General features: G+C 36.3%; 1 protein-coding gene across 1 annotated transcript in view; it reads left to right on the top strand.

The window, feature by feature from the left end:
- The window catches only part of CLTC (clathrin heavy chain), a 68880-nt gene that overhangs the window by 14707 nt on the left and 37312 nt on the right, over window positions 1–16861 (top strand). Inside the window, exons 2-6 of the mRNA XM_069482337.1 lie at window positions 6462–6669; window positions 9245–9513; window positions 10046–10207; window positions 12983–13096; window positions 16062–16235. Of these exons, the coding sequence (XP_069338438.1) occupies window positions 6462–6669; window positions 9245–9513; window positions 10046–10207; window positions 12983–13096; window positions 16062–16235 (927 nt within the window). The remainder of the gene's footprint in view (window positions 1–6461; window positions 6670–9244; window positions 9514–10045; window positions 10208–12982; window positions 13097–16061; window positions 16236–16861) is intronic.

Raw genomic sequence — 16861 nt, 5'->3', positions numbered from 1 at the left:
ATAACAAAATGATGGTAGATATCTGGTTGATTTTTTTTTTTTTTTTTTTTTGGAGACAGAGTCTTACTCTGTTGCCGCCCGGGGCTAGAGTGCCTTGGCATCAGCCTAGCTCACAGCAACCTCAAACTCCTGGGCTCAAGCAATCCTACTGCCTCAGCCTCCCAAGTAGCTGGGACTACAGGCATGCACCACCATGCCTGGCTAATTTTTTCTATGTTTTTACTTGTCCAGCTAATTTCTTTCTATTTTTTTAGTAGAGATGGGGTCTCACGCTTGCTCAGGCTGGTCTCGAACGAACTCCTGAGCTCATAAGGATCCGCTGGCCTCAGCCTCCCAGAGTGCTAGGATTACAGGTGTGAGCCACCTCGCCCAGCCAACAAAATGGTTTTCTAAAGTCACACTACAATTGTCAAGTCATGAAATTAACTTTGACAGAATACTGTTATCTCAGGCCTTCTTTAGATTTCATCAAATAATGTTGTTCATATCAAAAGAAAATCCAGGATTGTGAGTTGCATTGAGTGGTCCTCCCTGTGTCTTTAGGTTTCTTTGATCTGGAACACTCTGTATTTCAAGACATAGATTTTTTTCTTTTTTAAGTGAAAAGATATTTTGTAGGATGTCTCTCAGTTTGGGTTTACTATGATTAGCTTCAGGTTATATAATTTTGCCAATATACCACAGAAGTGATGTGATGTTCTTTTTAGCGCATCGTTGTTGGGAAGGACATGCTTCCCAATTTGACTCATTGCTAGTGATATTAAAACTTTGATCACTTGATAAGGTTGTATCAATTTGACTCATTGCTAGTGATATTAAAACTTTGATCACTTGATAAGGTTCTATCTTACAGCTTTCTCCACCATACATCTTTTCCTTTGCAGTAAGAATCTTGTAGGGAGATCCTCTGAGACTATGTAAACATGTGTTATTCCTCAAAATTTCAACCATTAGTTTTGGTATCCATTGATGATTGCCAGATAATGACTTTAAAAATTCCATCAGTCCTTCACCAATTTTATGTTAGCTTTCTTCTGTAAGGAACAGCTTTTCCTTCTGTTTTTTTACTTGTGTATTTTTTTTATTTATATTAGTGTGGACTCCTGGATTTCGTAACTCTCTTTTCTTCTGTAATTGTCCTGCAAAGTAATTCATGGTATACATATAGTAAAAGGACTGTTGTCTTTCTGTATAAGATTCCAAATTCTAACTTTAGTTAGGCATGTTAAGGAGCAGAAATGGAAGAGAGGCTTCTGTTCTTTAAGTTATTTCATTTGAGAGCTTAAAGTTCAGTTGGATAAGGTGACCTAGAATTGTGAGGCATAGGCAGATTAGGAAACATTTGGAAACTAGTTTTGGAAAGGTGTAGTGTCGGTACGTGTGTGTGTGTGTGTGTGTGTGTGTGTGTGTGGCTTTGAACCAGGTGGCTTCAGCTCTTCTGCACATTGAGAAACGTGCTTGCTTTCCATTTTGCCTTCTATTTCTTAGTCCGAAGCTCTTTAGGGTAAAGAGAATTTTTTTTTTTTTTTTTTTTTTTTTGAGACAGAGTCTCACTTTGTTGCCCAGGCTAGAGTAGTGCTGTAGTGCCATGGCGTCAGCCTAGCTCACAGCAACCTCAAACTCCTGGGCTCAGGCGATCCTCCTGCCTCAGCCTCCCGAGTAGCTGGGACTACAGGCATGCGCCACGATGCCCGGCTAATTTTTCTATATATAGTTTTTTAGTTGTCCATATAATTTCTTTCTATTTTTAGTAGAGACGGGGGTCTCGCTCTTGCTCAGGCTGGTCTCGAACTCCTGACCTTGAGCGATCCACCCACCTCGGCCTCCCAGAGTGCTAGGATTACAGGCTTGAGCCACTGCGCCCGGCCTGTAAAGAGAATTTTTGATGATACTGACCTTATGCCATCTGTTCACATTAGCTTTCCCAGCTTGCTCCCCGAGCAAAGGTGTTGAAGATGTATTTGCCAAGTTAGAAAGCCTTAGCAATTCTGTTCTATGATGCTTCTAAAAATAAGAAAAGAGGGTTACTTAGCATGAGCATGTTACATGGTTTTGAAGATTGTGATTTCTACAACTTCAGTTAGACAAATTAAACAGCAGAATTGGAACTCTTAAAATGTAATTTCCTTTTCTGCCTGCCCCTCCCCCCCAAAGCATTTCAGTGTCTGAATAAATTAAGCACCCAGAGACCACTAATCTATTATCAGTAGTTAAAAGAAATTCACACCCAGAGTTTCAGGCAACCTTATGGACAGCTGAATGAAGCAGATAATAAAATGCAAATTACAAAAAAGCTAACCTTGAGATGGCCTAAAGCACTGATGTGTTTTATGTACTGATAGTCTATTCCAGTGTGTCAGGCATTGTCCGTAGTACTTCATATTAAATCTTCACAACTCTGAGATAGACATTATAACTGTCATGTTTCAGATGAGGAAACAGATAACGCACAGCCTCTGTGTTCTGTGTGGGAATTTGAAATACTGTTTTCTCAGTACAAAAGCTAAAAAGGCTGTGGAGGAGAGGGAAAAGGAAACTTTGTTGTTGTTTTTTTTAAAAATCATTTGTAACCTGTTACTCCAGGATACTGTAGTGTTTTAAGTTGGCTAATTAACAGTCTGGTTACCTACCTTTTGGAATCTGAGTGGAATAAAGTCCTGAAGTAGTGCTACTTGCAAACCAAAATCTAACCTGGAAACCAAATGAGCTTTCGTGGGCTCAATAATTTGTGTGCTTTTGTGCATTGTGCCATTACTGTTTTAGGACAAGGAAGGATGGAAATACATACTTTCATATGCTGTACGATGTCTCTGAGATGTAAAAGTATCTCTGTTTGGGGAAGAGAGGGGTATTACTGGAAAGATGAGGTAGATACTTCTCACAATATGCCCTTCTGTACAGTTTGACTGCTTTACCACCATAGGCATATAACTATTCAAAAAAATACATAGTCCCTTTTTATGGACCCCAGTTTATTGACCCCATATTCTTATAACAGTAAAATAAATGTTCTGTTAAGTTAAAAAAATAAAACCTTTATTATAAAAATTTCCAAGCATTTCTTAAAATAGAATATCTCCAGTTTTAACAGTAACAACATTTTGCCAATTGAGAGGATAAAAAATATGGTTATAGTTTGGATATTATTGTATGTCCTCTTAAAATAGCTGCATGTTTAGAAACTGTTTTATGTCCTCTGAATTTATCCATGGTTTGTTCTATAGTCCATAATTCGGTTTCTGTGCTATAACTCATATACCATCACATCTGTATAATTGACTAAGAATACTTATGTGCTGTTTTGAAAATATTGTGTTGCATTTTTATAGTTTTAATCTTACAGATATTACTAGACATAGTTATCTAGAATGGTAACCCATTTATATGATCCTACTCTGGGGTACACCTAAGCCAGAATTGTGATTAATGGTGGTGATTTGTCCTGTTATTTTTTTTTTTTTTTTTTGAGACAGAGTCTCACTCTGTTGCCCGGGCTAGAGTGAGTGCCGTGGCGTCAGTCTAGCTCACAGCAACCTCAAACTCCTGGGCTTAAGCGATCCTACTGCCTCAGCCTCCCGAGTAGCTGGGACTACAGGCATGTGCCACCATGCCCGGCTAATTTTTTGTATATATATATTTTAGTTGTCCATATAATTTCTTTCTATTTTTAGTAGAGACGGGGTCTCACTCTTGCTCAGGCTGGTCTCGAACTCCTGACCTCGAGCGATCCACCCGCCTCGGCCTCCCAGAGTGCTAGGATTACAGGCGTGAGCCACCGCGCCCGGCCATTTGTCCTGTTATTGTATGTTTTAGCATATTTCTCTCAAATATATCACAAGAAAATACGAGACGACTTGCTTAGTGCTCTGGGCATTCTCATTCAAAAATAACAACCAGTAAGGAAAATTATCTTACCTACCTTATTTGAAGAGGTGGAAGCAAATGTAAACGAACCAATATGGATAGGTCTCTTGAAGTTGCTGTCATTTCCTTTCCTAAGAACTAGAAAAGCCTTTTTAGGAAGGAGCAGTTTTTTGTTTAGTTTTGTAAAAGGCCATCACTTAAGTGTGCTTTTTTAAACATGTTTGAACATGTAACATTGTTAAGAGTTTGCCACTTCCTGTTTAATTTTGCTATTTATTTTTAAAATTTTTTCAACTTTTTTTTCTGAGCCAGTAAGCTACAGAGATAATTTTGTTTTTTTTAATGAAGGATTTACCTGTTTCACATGGAGTATTTTGAATAGTACTAGTACATTGTTGATGGAGATCAAATGTATATGCATGGCTCTTTTGGTTAGAATGTGTTTAATGAGAAAAGAGTATAAGAATTATATAGATTGCAAGGATTGCATGCAACCTTTTAAAACCCTTTAAAACCAAATTTTTGCTTTTTCTACAAGTAAAACACCGTGAGGCTGAAGGTCATTGCTAGCTGGTGCAGCATGTTTTTCTTACTGTATTTTTCGAGGGATTTAGCAAGGAATAGGAAACACAGGTTGCTTGACTTCCCTTTTTTCCTCTTCTTCACTGTCTTTTCTCATAGTATTTTCTTACAGTCATCTTCCACCTGCCTTTGAAGTTGAAGGGTAGGAAGGAATCTGTTAGAATCATTTGGGTTCAGTTAGTAATGTCTGTGATTTGCATCTTTGTTTTGCTTTTAATTTCTCTACTTGACTGACACTTTTTACTCTGACTTTCGCAAACACTCTGGGATTTAACCTGTGGCAGCTGAGATTCAAAATTGCCTTAGGTGAAGACTTGGTAGAGATTAGAAACATAATATGCTTGTTTTCAGAGTAGTTTAGCAGTTAACTTGTTGCTTTAAGGTATATAGCTCTGTGGACACCATGAGTCACTGAAATATTTTCTCCAGTTATTGGAAAAGTTAACTATTAAACTTACCAAGAGTCTAAGGAACCTCTACTAAGAACAAATAAGAAATAAATACCTGCCCTGAAACTGGATGGACAGTCTGATTTGGAAAAGGTCACCCTTAAGTCCACCCTCAATCCCTTTGTATGTTTTTGGGAACCACTTATGTTTGTTTATGTTCCTTCATTACATCTGGAACTAGAAGTAACTATAAAAGTTAAAGTCAGGAAGAAGTGAAATTAATAATTTATAAAGTTTTGTTGTAACCACAAATTCATTATAAGTTACATACCTCATAGCTGATGTATTTGCCTTGCATTGCAGCTATACTTGAGCTTATAAAACAGGTTAATCTTCCACTTTATTACTATGTTTATATTAATGGTTAGACAGTTGTTTGACTCCTTGCCCCTGTGTTCAGTGACTGAGTTAATGTAACTGCACTTATTTCTGGCCACGGCTAATACAATAAAGCCTTCGTGTAGCCTTTTTAGTAGGATTTAATCTGTTATACCACATTTAATCACCGGAGTTGTAATGACCCAATCTTGTAGAGATCCCCTTCCAGTGACAACTGATTTCTGTTCTTACACACTTAATTCGTTTTCAAAGATCTACCATCTTTGGATCCACTATATTTGTTTAGCAGATACTTTAGTATCTTCTAAGTATGCAAAGCAAATCCAGTTTCGTTATTTTTATTGTTAAAAGTTTAAGTAGCTTCCTTCAGGGGTGGGGAACATGTGGCCTCAGAGCCACAATGTCACCTTCTGGATCCTTGAGTGTGGCCTTTTGACTGAATCCAAGTTTTACTGAACAGGTGAAGTTTGGATTCAGTCCAGAGGTGGTGCTCGGATCTGGAGGGCCACGTGTGGCTTTGAGGACGCAGGTTCCCCACCCCTGCCGGATGTTACAAAAGTACTTGTAGTTCCTTTAGCAGACCACACTTTCATAGCTCTGTGCCTTAGCACATGCTCCTTTTGTTGAGAATTCTCTAGCCTACCTCCCTTAAACACATTGCTTCAACTTTGGAGCCACCTTTGACAAGGTTCCTCTTACATATCATTGTTTTGGCATGTTTTGCACAGTATTGCAGCTTTATTTGTCTACTCTTGCTATTTCCAAGTTCCTTTAGATCAAGAACTCTGTGACATTTTAAATCTTTTTATGCTGTCACTTAATTTTTCAGATTCCTGGAGCCTATTGCATTTGAACAAGTTACTGTATGTTAAGGGGAATAAAGAGAGGACAAGTCCAATAGTCCAAAGATCTTAAAGTAAACCAAGAAACACTGATGATTTCAAATCTCTTGAACCATAAATGCTAGCTGTTAAGTGTTGCTCTTCCCTTTAATTTCATCTCTATTTGTTCTGTCTTAGTTGAAACAATTGAATACCATATTTGTTGAAAGATGAGAAGATCCAGTACTTGCCTATTAACTGCCTCACTTTAATCAATGTAATGGAGATGTCACTGTTGACCTTAAAGCATTAATGTTTAAGTAAGGGTTTTTAATGTTGGCAACGTATGAATGTCAAATCTTTCTAATCCACTTGGTAACATAGTTTTTATTCATTTTTTTTCCAGCTCCAGAACCTGGGTATCAACCCAGCAAACATTGGCTTCAGTACCCTGACAATGGAGTCAGACAAATTCATCTGCATTAGAGAAAAAGTGGGAGAGCAGGCCCAGGTGGTAATCATTGATATGAATGACCCAAGTAATCCAATTCGAAGACCAATTTCAGCGGACAGCGCCATCATGAATCCAGCTAGCAAAGTAATTGCACTAAAAGGTATAAAAGATTGTGGATTTTTTCCTTAAAACTCTTCCTGTGTACATTTTATGCAAATACAATAATTAGCGTCTGCTTTTTTAGTATATTGATTAAATTTGGTTAAAGAAAATCTGCAAAGTTAAGCCTAATACTGAACTTGATTTAAACTTTTATGACATTTACTTGGAATATTTTTGTGAAATGTCTTAGTGCAGATCTACTTGGAATAATTTTAAGTTTTAGAATAAATACATATAAATTTTATATTTGTGGTATGATAAGACTATGCTAAACATATCTCTCTACAGAGGAAGTAAATTAGTGATTCATATTGTGTAATAGAGCATACTTAACTGATACTGGCACCTAAAAATTGCAGAATTTTGTTATGATGATAAACTTACCTTTCATTTTGCGCCCTTTTTTATACTTCAGGGTTATGTTGTCATTTACATTATAGGTTCTAAAAATGGCTTGAATTTACACTGATTGTTACAAGCTTGTGTGTGTATAGGTGGGTATTAAAGCTCTGGAGTTAAGGGTGTTTGAGTTTATTCAGACTAACTTTTAATTGTCATAACAGGGAACTGTACAGCTTATCAATCTACATAGAGTTCAAAGAATCTCATACTGTCTGGGAGCCTGTATTTTTTCCCTTTAAACTTCAGGATGAGAATGTAATTGACCCTTTAAAACAGTTTTAAGAGGACTAGGTGACAAATTATGACTCTAAAAAAGGCATTTAATTGTCTTTTTTTTTCCTTTGTTTTTCTTCTTGATAGTAGGGAGAAGAGTTCAAGTTCCCAGTAATCTCTTGATCAGTTTGTGAGTGAGTTTGTTAGAAGGCCTGAACTTTTTAAACAGACTTTTCTTTACATGATTTAAACTTTGTATTTGGTGATAATACTGGTTGGAGAGTAAATGGGTGGTAGGACAAGCATATTTAAACAGATAAGTTGCTATCACATATCTAAGAGTTGATCTCTTCTCAAGGAAAGATGGTCCAGCTTTCACGTAGGATCAGATGTTTTCTGACAGTAAGCATTTTACTTCTGTTAAAACTAATATACTTTAGGGTATTAAGCTTCTTTCAGCCTCCTTAAAGAATTTAAATTCCAGTGCTAAGCAACTCTCACACTTCATTATTAAAAGGCCATCGTTTTAATTTTGTCAAAATTCTTTTCTACTTTTAATGTTATTGTTATCTTATCACATTTCTTAATGCTTTCTTATGTGTGCAGATGGTGAGTTATCTTAAATTAGATTGTATTAGTTATTGTCCTGTTCTATAAAAAGAACAAATTGAAAAGATTTTTAGAGCATTGTACAATAGCATCGTAGATTTGTGCCTATGTGTCTGCACTACAGAGTTACACTGTCATCCCTTGCCCCCCTTCCCAAGCCATTCCACTTACATACACTCCAACCCCCTTCATGTAAAAGAGAATAAAAGTCTCATAATCTGGGCGTTGAAGAAGGCAGCAAACGAAAGTAAGTCATTCCAAAGTACTGCTTCCCTCTGAAGCCAGTTTTAAACACCTTGGCTTCTTTTTATAAACAGGACTATAACTCTCACAATTTTTGAAGTCTGGTTGTGGTTTACATACTGTGTTGGATGGGAATAACATTATTTGTTTTATGAAAGAAGTTTTTGCACATGTGGTTAGAAGGGTCATAGTATAAAGCCGTATGTTTTGCCTCCCTTCTGGATGCCTCCACCCCAATCTTAGATTTTTGTCCTTCAGGAGCCAGATTCTCTGTGGCTCAGGAATGGGGAGTTTTCCTTAGTCTCTAAGGACTAATTTTAATAGCCTATACATAACTATATGGGCTTTGACCTCTGTTAATTTAAACCAAATCACTTTTTGGACTGTGATGGATTTCAAATTACAAGTACAAGCCCTTGCATCTGACTCAATGGACTCTTAACACTCAAGGCAAATTTCATCCTTCTTTTACTGAATGCCTGCTTTCTTAATTGGATGAAGCTTGAACTTTGTTCTTATCTCCAGTATATTAACAGCATCTGGAACTGTCCTCTTCCTTTGTCTCCCTGGCCTTTCCTCTAGCACTTCTACCTTCCCTTTGTATCTTAAACCAGTTAAATGTAGCATGCACTTCTCTTACCTGCTAGTGGTAACAAGGCAGAGTTGAAGTAGATCCTCTTTTTAAAAAGCAGTTTCCACAAGATTTAGTTGGATGAGATGACTGCGTTTAAAAAAAGTAGACGTTTTCCCCATGTGTTTGTATCAGATTTGCTTTGTTCTGTGTACTCAACTAACTTAGTTTATGTGTAAACATACTTAATTATAAGTATGAAGGTTACAACTTTTTCAGTTGGGATTTAGAATTCCATGGAAGTCATACTATGTGTTTATTAGAGGTAATACAGTTTTTGCTTAAGATGTAGATATAGATTGCTTAGTCTCAGCTATTATCTCTTCAGTGGTGGCTGCTGTATTAATGTGACTTCTGTAGTTATTAGTATCATGATAGAACCATTTTTGTTTGGGTGTTACAGAGTTTGTCTAGCTAGGTCTTCATCCTAAACTTTACCTTGTTACTGATTCATAATTCTTGATTTTGTTTTCAGCTGGGAAAACTCTTCAGATATTTAACATTGAAATGAAAAGTAAAATGAAGGCCCATACCATGACTGATGATGTCACCTTTTGGAAATGGATCTCTTTGAATACGGTTGCTCTTGTTACGGATAATGCAGTTTATCATTGGAGTATGGAAGGAGAGTCTCAGCCAGTGAAAATGTTTGATCGCCATTCTAGCCTTGCAGGGTGTCAGATTATCAATTACCGTACAGATGCAAAGCAAAAGTGGTTACTTCTGACTGGCATATCTGCACAGGTAACGTTTTTTTCTAGTTTTTGGTAAAGAAGAGGCCTAGACAGTTGTGCCCAGAATGTAGTTTGTTTTGAAGTTAGGTCTTCTATACTCAATCCTGTTGAATTTGACTGACTTTGGAAGACGTTTTTTTCTTTCCTTTTTTTTTTTTGGTGGGTTTTTTTTTTAAAGAAATAAAGATTCCTGGCATAATGCCATATAATTTCAGAGTGCTCTTACCAGGTGTTTTTACCTTTTGTAGAAACTTGAGTTCCAATATGAATGACTTGGGATTTATTATGGAGTATATATACTTTACTGCAGAATGAACATTTGTATGTCTTTTAAGATGTATATGAGGCCCATTTTAAACATTCTTGTTAAGCTTTAATGTTTTGAGCTAAATATTAAGTATCTGATGTACATTAAGAGACTAAATAACAAAAATTATAAATCCTACTGAAGATGATAAAGCATTCTAATTACTGTACTAGTTGAAGAATCTGGGAGTTGATTCATTGGGTCCCCAAACATTATTCTCTTTGATCCTTTGTAGCAAAATCGTGTGGTGGGAGCTATGCAGCTATATTCTGTAGATAGGAAAGTCTCTCAGCCCATTGAAGGACATGCAGCTAGCTTCGCACAGTTTAAAATGGAAGGAAATGCAGAAGAATCGACATTATTTTGTTTTGCAGTCCGAGGTCAAGCTGGAGGGAAGGTAAGCTTGGTAATTATTTTAGTGACAACTTGTCTCTTTTTGCTACTAATTAGCCATCTAATTTCAAAATAGTCTTCTCTGTTCATGGTTAATTTGTTTTTAATATTCACATTTGTGGTGAATTTGTTCAAATTCTACATGCAGTGACACTTGTGTAAAATGAATAATGTTCTTTCAAAATTTATTATGTTAGCTGTTGATATTCTTTATTTTCATTGCCTTTACCAAAGTCCTTAAGTTAGTTTTTCAACTTTAATATGCATAGGAATCATTAGGGTTGCTAAAATGCACACTTGTGTGCCATGCATATAAAGAATCTGATTTAGTAAGTGGTGCCCATAATCTGTGTTGTAAGTACCTTAGGTGGCTTGATATAGATGGAATGTAGACGACATTGCCCTAAGTTAGAGATTTTATTTTATTTTTTTATTTATTTTTTTTGAGACGGTCTCAGTCTGTTGCCCAGGCTAGAGTGCCGTGGCGTCAGCCTAGCTCACAGCAACCTCAAACTCCTGGGCTCAAGCAATCCTTCTACTCAGCCTCCCGAGTAGCTGGGACTACAGGCATGTGCCACCATGCCCGGCTAATTTTTTCTATATATTTTTAGTTGTCCAGATAATTTCTTTCTATTTTTTTGGTAGAGATGGGGGGGGGGGGTCTTGCTCTTGCTCAGGTTGGTCTCGAACTCATGAACTCAAACGATCCTCCTGCCTCGGCTTCCCAGAGTGCTGGGATTACAGGCGTGAGCCACCGTACCCGGCCTAGAGATTCTTAATTTTGGGGGCACATTGGAATCACCTGGACAAATTGAAGTACTTTGTATGTTACAACTCTTAGTTGCAGACAACAGAAACGTCTGGTTGATTAGAGCATAGAGGATTTAGTGAAAGGATACTGGATAGTTTACAACTGCAAGGAAGGCTATACAACCAAGCTTGGAAAATGAGGAGGAATAAGGGAGAATGGGCAGCAAACAGGGTTCCAGCTAACAACCATGCCACAGAATTCTGAGGACACTTCTGCTTCTATTCCACTGCCAGAGTAGAATCTCAAGTCTGAATAACTTTGTGTCCCTAGCTCTGTGTTCAACATCCAGTATAAGCAAAGTCACAGTCCACATCTTAGCTCTGAGAGGTTTGTAAAACAAATATTTGGTGTTTGGTGCTCCTAAATGGAAGTCTTGCTCTACCTGCCATCAAAACTTGTAAAGAGTACTTTCCCTCTGGGTAGGCTGGAAAACTTGAACTTCAACTTTGTTAGAACATTGTCTTTTTCTTTGATATAAGAAGTTTTAAAAAAATTACATAGAAATTGCTTAAAATATGATCATCTACTGTCTCTCAACAGAGAGGGAAAATAAGCAAAGAGGTACAATTCTGCCTAAAATTTCAGGGTAAGAATCACTGAACTGAGGAATAATCCAATCAACATCTCAATATAAGAATGGAAAGCACTGATAATTAGATCTGAATTGATGGAATTTAAACGAACACATAAGTTGTAAAAATTAGATATTATCCTTAAAACATAAGGCCAGGACATCTTTTGAACAAAAGTCTTACTGGAAGAAACCTTCAATATCATTTTTATATAGTATCTGAAAACCTGTTCATAAGTTCTTGAGACTTATTTAATATATGGTGCTATATCTTTTATAGTCTACCATGACTTTTAAAGGAAGGTTTCCTTTTTTCAATGTGGCCAATCCTGATGAAAGATGAGAACTCATAATTTTCATATGGTGTTATCTTGAAAACTGAATTATTTTTTGACTGTTCATTCCTGACATTTCTAAGGAAAATATATATATAATACTTTTTTAGTAATATTGATTTTTTCTCGTCTGGCTGATGTACAGCATCAGATTTTTTTTTTTAAGAGATAGGGTCTTGCTATGTTGCCCAGGTTGGACTCCTGGGCTCAAGGTATCCTTCTGCCTCAGCCTCACGAATAGCTGGGACAAAAAGTGTGTGTCACCATGCCCGACTTAGCATCAGAAATTTTAAACTAAAATGTTCTCATTTATTTTATGGGATGTATGTGATTAGACAACAAAGCTTAGATGTATACTTTCCCTCTGTGTAGATTTGTAGGCAGAGAAGAATTTAATAATTTTTTAGATTTCTATTTTGAAATACTAAATAATAATTGAAAGCCATGAGAAAGTACCATTGTAGGTAATTATTACCATTCTGTGCACTTTATTTCAGATAGATTTTTTGAGGTGTTATTATTTCAGATATTCAACTGACTTTTAAAAACATATTTAAATAATATACATTCATACAGTATAGTTCAGAAACCTTGAAATTGACATTAGTGCAATTGTGTGGTTCTGTGTCATTTTGTCACAAGTAGATTCAAGATAACATAACTATTATCACCACCTCGATTTTCCTCATGACTAAAGTCACACCCATCTATAAATAGTCACACCCCTTCCCACTCCATCCCTAGCCCCTGACAACCACTAATTTATTCTCCCTCTCTATAATTTTGTTATTTCAAGAATGTTATGTAAATGGAATCATACAGTATGTGACCTTTTGAGATTGGTGGCTTTTTTTTCACTCAGCGTAATGTCCGTGAGATATTTGTTCCTTTTTATTACCAAGTATTACATGGTATGAATGTACCAAACACAGTTTAACATTCATCTATTATAAGATACTGGGTTATACTTGGATTATTTCCATTTAGGGGCTACAAATAAAGTTGAGTAAATATGAGTAACTGCTAAAAGATCTAGGTTTATATAAATTTTATTTTCTTTAGTTACATATCATTGAAGTTGGCACACCACCTACAGGGAATCAGCCCTTTCCAAAGAAGGCAGTGGATGTTTTCTTTCCTCCAGAAGCACAAAATGACTTTCCTGTTGCAATGCAGGTATGTCAAACAAAATAAATGGACTTTTAAAAATCACTCCTCTTAAAAGAAATTAATCTAGCCACTATTCACAGATGATATAATTTAAGCGGTGCTTAAAATAATACTCTTCATTCTAAAAAAAAATTTATTAGTGAAACTTTGTAAAATAATATGTGGACTTTTATGTACTCTGATGCATACCTTGGAGATATTGCAGGTTTGGTTCCAGACCACCACAATAAAGAAAGTCACAATAATTTTTTGGTTTTCCAGTGCATACAAAAGTTATGTTTACACTATGCTGTTTTCAGTGTTCAATAGCATATGCTAAAAAAAAAAAAAAAAAAAAAAAAAGTATGTACCTTAATTTAAACATGCTTTATTGCTAAAAAAAACAAAAAAAAACTAATATCATCTGAGCCTTCAGTGAGTTATGATCTTGCTGCTGATGGAGGGTCTTACCTCAGTGTTGATGGCTGCTGACAGACTGGGATGGTGGTTCTTGAAGGTTGGGGTGGTTGAGGCAACTTCTTAAAATAAAACAATGAAGTTTGCTGCATCAGGTGTCCTTTTCTTTCATGAAAGATTTCTCTGTAGCATGTACTGCTATTTGATAGTGTTTTACCCACCACAGAACTACTTTCAAAGTTGGAGTCAGTCCTCTCAAACCTTGCCACTGCTTTATGAACTAAGTTTATATAGTAATCTAAATCCTTTGTTGTCATTTCAACAATGTTCACAGCATCTTTACCAGGAATAGATTCCACCTCAAGAAACCACTTTCTTTGCTCATCCATAAGAAGCAACTCCTTTATCCTGAGATTGCAGCAATTCAGTCCCATCTTCAGGCTCAGCTTCTAATTCTAGTTCTCTTTGCTGTTTCTACCACATCTGCAGTTAGGTCCTTCACTGAAGTCTTGAACCCTCAAAGTCATCCATGAGGGTTGGAATCTTCCAAACTCTTATTAATGTTGCTATTTTTACTTCCTGTGAATCATGAATGTTCTTAATGATATCTAGAACGGTGAATCCTTTACAGAAGGTTTTTGATTTACTTTGCCCAGATCCATCGGAGGAATCACTATCCATTGCAGCTATAGCCTTAGGAAAATGTATTTTTTAAATATAAGACCTAAAAGTCAAAATTACTCCTTGATCCATAGGCTTCATAATGGATATTGTTTTAGCAAGCATGAAGACAACATTAATCTCCTTATACGTCTCCATCAGGGTTCTTGAATGTCCAGGAGCATTGTCAGTGAGCAGTAATATTTTGAAAGGAATCATTTTTCTGAGCAGTAGGGCTCAACAGTAGGCTTAAAATATTTAGCAGACCATGTTGTAAACAGATGTGCTGTCATCCAAACTTTATTGTACCATTTTTAGAGCACAGGCAGAGTAGATTTAGCATAATTCTTAAAGGCCTTAGGATTTTCGGAGTGAACAATGAACATCTTCAATTTAGTCACCAGCTGCATTGGCCCCTAACAAGACAGTCAGCTTGTCCTTTGAAACTTTGAAGCCAGGCATTGATTTCTCCTCTCTGGCTATGAAAGTCCCTGAGTTGCATCTTCAACATAAGGCTCTTTTATCTATATTGAAAATCTGTTGTTTAGCATAGCCACCTTCATCAATGATCTTAGCTAGATCTTCTAGGATCATTCTTAGAAGTAGTATTATCCTCCACATGTTAGTGTTTAAGAGGATAACTTGCTGTGGCGTCTACGTTAGCACTTGCTGCTTCACCTTGTACTGTAAAGTTCTGGAGATGGCTTCTTTCCTTAAACTTCATGAACCACCCTCTGCTGGTTTCATACTTTTTTCCTGTAGTTTTCTCACCTCCCTCAGCCTTCATAGAACTGAAAACAGTAGGGCCTTTGCTCTGGATTAGGCTTTGTCTTAAGGTAATATTGTGGCTGGTTTGATCTTCTCTCCAGACCACTAAAAACTTTCTCCATATCAGTAATAAGGCTATTTGGGTTTCTTATCATCAGATTGTTCACTGGAGCAGCACTTAATTTCCTTGTAGAACTTTTCCTTTCCAGTCACAGTTTGGTTGTTTGGCTCAAAAGGCCTAGCTCTCTGCTTGTCTCAGCTTTCAACATGCCTTCCTCACTAATCATTTCTAGCTTTTGATTTAAAGTGAGAGACGTGCAACTCTTCCTTTCATTTGAATACTTGGAGGCCATTGTAGCATATTTAATTGGCCTAATTTCGATATTGTTGTGTCTCAGGGAATAGGGAGGCCTGAGGAAAGGGAGAGAGATGGGAGAAGAGACAGTCAGTGGAGCAGTCAGAACACACACAATATTTATCAATTAAGTTTACTGTCTTATGTGAGTGTGATTCACAAAACAATTACAATGGTAACATCAAAGATTACTGATCATAGATCACCACAATAACAGACATAATAATAATGAACACACACAATATTTATCAATTAAGTTTACTGTCTTATGTGAGTGTGCCCCAAAACAATTACAATGGTAACATCAAAGATTACTGATCATAGATCACCATAATAACAAATATGATGATAATGAAAAAGTTTGAAATATTGTGAGAATTGCTAAAATGTAACACAGAGACACCAAAGTGAGTGCATGCTATTAGTAAAATGATGCTGATAGCCTTGTTCCACAAGGGTTGCCACAAACCTTCAATTAGTAAAAGATGTGAAGTCTGCAAACTGCAATAAAATGAGGTATGCTTATAACATGTAAACTGGGTTATCATATGTTTTGAATTATCCTCCCTTTTATTTTACAGATTTCATTCAATTTTTCTGTTTATGTAAGAGCTTGGGATAGCCCATACTTAAATATGTTGTAAAAATGAAGGAAATCTTAAATCTTAGCTTTTAATTTTTCATGTAAGCCTCTTGTCAAAATTTTAGAATTTCAGCATCTCTAAAATGGAATTAGAGTGTTTTTATTTTCTGTTTGTGGATTTTACTAAAGTGTTGATTGTCTTTTTATAGATCAGTGAAAAGCATGATGTGGTATTCTTGATAACTAAGTATGGTTATATCCACCTCTATGATCTTGAGACTGGTACCTGCATCTACATGAATAGAATCAGTGGAGAGACAATCTTTGTTACTGCACCTCATGAAGCCACAGCTGGAATAATTGGAGTAAACAGAAAGGGACAAGTAAGGAAAACTTGAAATTTAAGCAATAAAATAATCTGAGTCAGAAACAGTCCTGTACATTAAAAGAAATTACCCCCAAAATGATAAAGTAACACATTACCAATAGTCCTTTTTCAAAGAGTAAATGGTAACTTTGGATATCAGAAAATAATACATACCTAAAAATACAGAATTGTATGGCTACAAAGTCTCTTATTAATCCTGTCTCAGGGAGAGAAACTGTTTGGCATATAGCCATCTAGGATTATTTATATGCATCTTTATTGGCAAAACAAGTGATCCTCCGTGGAAAGAAGCCATTTAGGATCACATTTGACAAACTATACTGTTTTAGGAGTTTTCTTTCTTTTATCTCCAAGACAGAGTTTCAACTACAGGGAAAAGAATTTAACCTACATCCCTTTTCCTAACTCCTAAGTATTACTAAATGTTTCATGTTAGAAGGTGGTATGGTATAATACCTATTGTAGGTTGCCTGGAAAGTTATCCAATTGGATAGGGAAAATAACAGCTGTTCTGAATATGTCCTTTTTTTTTTTTTTTTTTTTTTTGGCAGAGTCTCGCTCTGACACCCAGGCTGGCTTGCAGTGGTGCGATCATAGCTCACTGTAACCTTGAACTCCTTG

The sequence above is a fragment of the Eulemur rufifrons genome, chromosome 9, assembly GCF_041146395.1.
Source record: "Eulemur rufifrons isolate Redbay chromosome 9, OSU_ERuf_1, whole genome shotgun sequence".
NCBI classification, from domain to species: Eukaryota; Metazoa; Chordata; class Mammalia; order Primates; family Lemuridae; genus Eulemur; species Eulemur rufifrons.
This window is presented reverse-complemented; position numbering and strand designations above follow the sequence as displayed.